Source organism: Momordica charantia (assembly GCF_013281855.1).
Source record: "Momordica charantia cultivar OHB3-1 chromosome 5 unlocalized genomic scaffold, Mcharantia_2.0 BLBB01000005.1, whole genome shotgun sequence".
Taxonomy (NCBI): domain Eukaryota; kingdom Viridiplantae; phylum Streptophyta; class Magnoliopsida; order Cucurbitales; family Cucurbitaceae; genus Momordica; species Momordica charantia.
In genome coordinates, this window is record NW_028275163.1 from 20,748,711 (window position 1) to 20,754,835 (window position 6,125).

Sequence of the window (6,125 nt, forward strand, 5' to 3'; positions counted from 1 at the left end):
TCTTTTTCCTGGAAGAAAATCAATATTTAAAAGATTTGAGCTTTGCTGCTAGCCATACATTTCTAAACTAAAATGTTGATTTGGCAGTGTGGAAAACAGGATTTGTGGTTAAAGTTGACCGACAGAGTTTATGCTTTTACCACTGTCCAGACAACCTCGTGTCTCGTATGCACTTGTCCATGTTCTACATTAATCTATGCTAACAAGTCGCTGTCACTAAAGTCCATATTACCATTCTTTAAACATAAAGATTCAACCAACCAATCACAACAAGCTCTAAATCCCAAAAACTTAATACGTCCATGTCGCTCCATTCGATGGAGACGAGAGAGGCCTCGAGGGGCACCCGTGGCGTGTATATCCATGGTCGCTCTGGAGAAATGTCGCATTTGAGGGGAGGGTGTGTACGTCGATGATAGCTCACCATATTGATGGAAGGGGCAGACAGGTCACACCCCTCCACCATGAGAGTGCAATCTTGGATCTACACGCCCTATCCATCGGGTGGTGCGTGAAAGAACGATGATTCAAAGCCAGCAGCCAAACAAATCTCATAGCAAATACATCATAAGAGCTCAATTAGGAATGAGGCAGAGTTACAACATTATATGAACATGGAAAGATTATTTAACACAAGGGTCTGTTTGATCAGGAAAGGAAAGATATCTATTTTATCACATCAACAGATAAAAAAGAAAAGAAAAAAAAAACCCCACATGCCACTGCATTGGCTTTGTTAAGAAGAAAAAGAAGGGAATACACATATTCATCCACATAAAAGAACAAAAAATTAGCCACTCTAGATGCAAGAAGCAAACAAGGCTGTGCTATTGCTTTCTTTCTTCCCCCTCTCCCTGTCTTTGATTATATAACTGAAAAGGCAAAAGCAGAAAAAACCGATGACTGGCGTCGCTCAGTCCAAGGCAATCGGAGTCAGAGGGGTGACACAGGCTTCGACTCCAACTCTTGTCATCACAACATACAGTCAGTCCTTGCAGGCAGCCTCCTGAAGAAGTTCAGTGGCACAGAAGGAAGCTTATGGCGGAATCTGGGATGTCTCAACACATAAAATCCACTCAGCAGGGCCACCACTTGGAATGGTGTGATATATAACACAATGGCAGCTACCAGACAGAATAAGACGAACAGGGCAGTGGCTCTTGGGTCTCTCCAGCTAAGCAAAGACTGCAGCCTCTCCCCTTGAGTTGCCAAATCCCCGACCACTGTCTGAATCCTCCCGGCAATGCTCCTCAGCCGGTCGTACCTCATCCTCACTATGTCACCAGGCATTGATGTCGGAAATGTATCGAATTCTTCATCGAGTTCATCAGGGTGTGCGGAGTCTGCATGTGACAGACGAGTGTCCATGTGTGGAGGATGTCTCGGCCTCCACCGGTAGTACCAAACACCGATCAAGAAGAGGTAGAGGAAAATGGTGGGCAGGATGAGCTCTGGGTACATGACGAGTATTATGAACAGAATGTGTATGAGGACAGTGGTGATGGGGTTTTTCCAGTTGCAAATCTGATCAAACCATTTTCCTACTGCTATTAACCCACTTAGAACTCCCATAATCCTGAAGAAATTTGCCTTGCTTCTTCGCATACTCCATATGTGGGAACCGACATCCAGCATGTACTCGACAACCTCTTTCCTTAATGGTGGCTCGGCCCGACTCAGCCTCATCGATACGATCTGAGTTGCTTGATGCCTTAAGCTCTCAAGCTGGCTGACCGTCAAAGGGTGAATGTAATGCATTTTGGGAAGCAAAGGATGTGTGTACATGTGCATCATATTCAGCAAGGAAGAGCAAGTGAACCTCACAGCCAAATGAATCTCACCCATCTTCTTCACTCCATTTTGGTGTAAAACAAGAAGAGGATACGAATGTGTGTAAACTCGATCCGTCTCGAGAGTCGAAAGGCGTATCCTCACCTTACCAATCCGCGAATCTTTTGTCCCTCCACCTTTATCTCCCCCATGCAAATGACAGTTATCAAAAACCCCGATCGTGACTACCGTACAGGGATCGGCAACTTCCCAAGTGTACTGCTCATTCCACTTGGGTGTAAAGCTATCTATAATCGTCCTTGTTCGAACCCACTTCTGCCCGTATTTCGCTACACAATATGCATCAGTCGTCCCACGCCCATCTTTAGTCTTCATCGGCATCAATCCCTGAGCATTCAGGATACCTAGTTCCAACACCCCAATGCTCTGCTTCCACAATACTTTGGCAGTAGGTCGAAGATCACTGCTGTAGTGCGTCGATTCATCCAAAACATGATAACCGCCTTCCAAACAGATCCTCATATGAATTCTGCTAGCAAACTTGATTTCTTTTTTCTTTTCACCTTCAAGGACGACATGTTTCTCCAGATTAAACCATTTGCTGTTCACAGGTTTGTGGTCCAACCTCCGGTCCACATACTGCAAAGGAATAGCACATCTACCCAGGATTTCATCCTTATTCGGCGCAACCCGGTCCTCGACACTCAAAATCAAGGGTTCCTCAAATGGTTCTGCAGCTACAAACATCAAATCCTCATTCCACATAGGATTGATTGTCCTGCTCTGAGAAATCCTAGTTCTCAAACCTTGGTTTCCCAGGACAACCTTCACAAAAACTTCCGGGTATCTACCCTTATCAGTAGGCTGCAAGTCCTGAGCTTCGATAATGTTAACCCTTAAGTACCAAAGCTTGGGTGAAAGATACACCTTCGATCGAATATTCGCTAGACTGTCAGTTCCACTGACAGTTGCAGCATCTGAATGCCATGCTTCAGGGAACGCTTCATCAGCTTGAGTGCCCATCCAAACAGCTAACATTAGCTCTCCTTTAAGTTTATCCCCTTTCTTGTCCTCCAATCTGTACCATTGTGGAGCCAATGGACTGTCGGGCGGAACACGTTTTGGAACCTCATTCAAGTCGAACAAAACACGACCCATGAAGTCATCCTTAATAAAATCTTTATCCTTCACAGTAACCTCGAGCACTGTAGACTGTAACCGGTCTTTCGAGAAGGCGAAAACCTGGTTCCACTCGGGATTCGACTTCTTCTCAAAATGTCGAGTTGTTCCCTTGTAGTTCCCAAGCTTCACTTCCACATAAGGGTCACAGCTGCCAGTAACATCCTTTGGAGGCAAATCTTTCGCTTTGACAACCCGGACGTAGAGATATTGCATTTGCTCGACGAGGTCATACGTGCTCATGAGTTTATCTCCAGTGACCTTCCCCCCACCAAGATGGGGATTGGTCTCCTTCAATAGAAAGTCTTCTGGTGGTGGCCTCTGCATCTTCTTAGTGCCAAGGAGTATGACCCAATTCCAAAATATTAGCAGTCAAAGTGGACAGAATTTGAAACCAAATCCAAATTATGTCAAACAGTTCTCAGAAACCTATAAAATAGGAAGAAAAAAACAGAGTAAGCTAGCCGTTACAGTAAGTGAATAGACTAAGATCGCCTCAAACCATGAAAATTCTAAACAAAGTTCCTTAAAAGACTAAAAAAATTTGCAACTTCACACACAGACAGGCTGCTTCGAACTCACAAAACTAAACAGACATTCTCAATAATGCAGAAGTAGCAAAAAAATCCCAAACAACTTTGAATTTCATCAGCTCAAATGGAATAAAAAAAAGACACAAATCTTAGTACTTGGTAAAATAATGGTACCTTAAAAGTAGTACATAAGAAATCCAAACAGTTCTTTTCGGACGGTTTCAGATCTAAATGGCCAGAACCCAGAACCCCGAACATTCAAAGACAGAGAAACCCACAAGTTAGAAACGAAAGAACAGAGAATTCGTACTTCCAAAAAAGTAATCAGAACGAGGGAAGAAGGGCTTTCATCTAAATGAAAAAAAAAGCCCCACCAAAACAAAAGGAAAAAACTGCTCGTTATAGCTTAATATTATCATTATCATCATCCTCTAGAAAGGATAAGAACAAAGAGGAAGCCATGAAAGTAGCGGTGAGTTCGTCATTTTCTGGAAACAAAAACGACCCTAGTGGGTAATGCAAATTACGCCCACACCCCAAAAAAGCCATTTGGGTTTCGAGAACTTTCTCGATGCCCACCCACCCAATCAGAGTTTATTTTCGAAACCCACAAAAACCCAAAACATAATTTCGTCCCCCTTTCAAAAATTCTCCCAGGACCAAAAACAGAGTCCGAGAAGAAAAAGAAAAAAAAAAAGAAAAAACAGAGAATCAAAGCGCAACCAGCAACACAATCATACTTCTAACACTAAACCCAGAAGTAAAAAATCACAACCAAGCGATGAAAAATCCCAGTCGAAACAGAACCGAAATGAAAATGCGAATGCATTTGAGATAGAGGGGGAGTACCTAAAATGGGGCAAAAAATGTCATCGCCGACAGAAACCCAGAAGAGGAAAAGAGAAATGGGAGTGTGGGTTATGAGGAGAGGGCTGGGAGGGATAAAAGCAAAGGGGCAAAACAAAAGAAAGCAGAAGCAGGGGAAAGGAAAGGAAAGGGAAGAGGTTCGCAGAATTGCTTTTGCTTTTGCAGAATTGCTTTATGGGTTGGGATCTGATGAATCTGCGAGAAATATGCAGAGAGAGGGAGAGAGAGAAGGGGGTGGGCTGTGGCTATACGGTAGAGTATTTAGTGAAGGGAGTTGGAGGGGCCCAGAAGAGGCGTGTGAAGGACCACCATCACCATGGGAGAGGGGATATTGGGTTGGTTTTGGGTTAATAATTTATGAACAGTAACAGGGGAATCAACATCAACCACCCTCCTTTCCTTTCCTTTCCTTTCATCTTCTTCTCCTTCTCCTTCTCTCATCTGTTATGTGTGCCTTTATCTTTTTTTTTCTCTCTCTCTCCCCGTGTGACTTGGGGAAATGTAAAAGATTTAAATCGGTCGGGTCGGGTCGGGTCAAAGTTGAACAAAGTTGAACGATCGAGATTAGATAATAGATCACAAGTTAAGTTCCTAAACTTTTAAAATTGTGTTTAAGTCTTCAGCTTCAAAAAAGTTTAATTGGCCTCTAATTTTCTTTATTTTGTGTTAAATAGATTATTAAGTTTAGAGACCTATTGTCACCTTTAGAGTTGTTAAGAAAAAAATACTGAACATAATTCAATTGGTTAAGACATATATTTTCGTTGAAATTTCATATATCAAATTCATAATTTAACCAATAATTGAATTTTGAAGTATCTTTGAATTCCTTTTGGATCAACGTACACTCATATTTTTCTGATGTGAGTCATTTTGAACCACTTAAAATATATTTACTCTCTTTTTGTTAAGATGAATGTTTAAATCTCTATCTTACCTCTCAACATGAACATAGTTTAGTGATTAAAATGTCGATTTATTTCCTCGACCTTCATTTTGTTGTACCGATTAAAAAGAACTTCTGTAAAAAAAAATCAAAAAGAATTTTTAGCATATTCTAAAGAGAACACCTCTACTGCTATCTTTTATCTCATAGTAAATGTGACTATGAGCATGGTTTGATATATGGTTACAGAATAAAACATGTTTATCTTTAGATTATTAATCTTGTAATATAATATAAGATAAAAAAGAGGTAATATGCACGTTGAGTTAGTTTTTCTTTTTTCTTTCTTTTTTTTTTCCTTTGTAATGAGATCATGTAATATCAATCTTGATTTTAATTAAATATAGATGAGGTCGTAAAAAATATTTGTTTGAATTTATACTCCACTTTTAATAACCTAAATGCATTGATAGTCTGTCATGTGAACTTTATTTAAGAATGATGTGTGAAGTCGAACCAAAGAATTATTTATAATAAAAAATATATTGTGCCCGAATAAAGGAGTCCAAAATAAGTATTATAAGTAAGATTTTAAATGTAAATGTCGATGAAATGTGGGAGTGTTAATCTTATATGATAAGTTAAAAATATTAATATTATATCCATACTAGTGATAATTTGGTCGTGTTTTTTTTTTAAATATTTTGTTGATTCTTTTGTGACACAGTTGAAAATGTCGATTCACCTCTCATGTCGATGTTAAATCTGTGGACATATAAATGTCGACGAAAATTTAATATAATGAGAATGAGAATAGTACCATAATTTTTTTTCAAAAAATAAAGAAAAGTAAAAGTTACACAAAAAGC

The 6,125-nt window shown here is 40.1% G+C and overlaps 1 protein-coding gene across 2 annotated transcripts; it reads right to left on the bottom strand.

Moving 5' to 3' along the window:
- Positions 1–579: 579 nt before the first annotated feature.
- LOC111021543 (FT-interacting protein 3) lies at positions 580–4,770 on the bottom strand. Of its 2 annotated transcripts, XM_088124158.1 has the most exons (3): positions 4,353–4,770; positions 3,678–3,730; positions 580–3,399 (listed from the first exon to the last, which is right to left on the bottom strand). In XM_088124158.1, the coding sequence occupies exon 3, from the start codon at positions 3,295–3,297 to the stop codon at positions 973–975; it is 2,325 nt and encodes a 774-aa protein (XP_087980284.1). In that variant the 5' UTR covers positions 3,298–3,399; positions 3,678–3,730; positions 4,353–4,770; the 3' UTR covers positions 580–972. The 2 variants fall into 2 exon arrangements, with proteins under 2 accessions (XP_087980284.1, XP_022154243.1); XM_022298551.2 differs by lacking the exon at positions 3,678–3,730 and having other exon boundaries at positions 4,353–4,769.
- Between the last annotated feature and the right edge of the window lie 1,355 nt (positions 4,771–6,125).

Bases quoted from the DNA above. Each gene is read 5' to 3' on its own strand.
- LOC111021543 (XM_088124158.1), bottom strand. From the start codon at position 3,297: ATGCAGAGGCCACCACCAGAAGACTTTCTATTGAAGGAGACCAATCCC.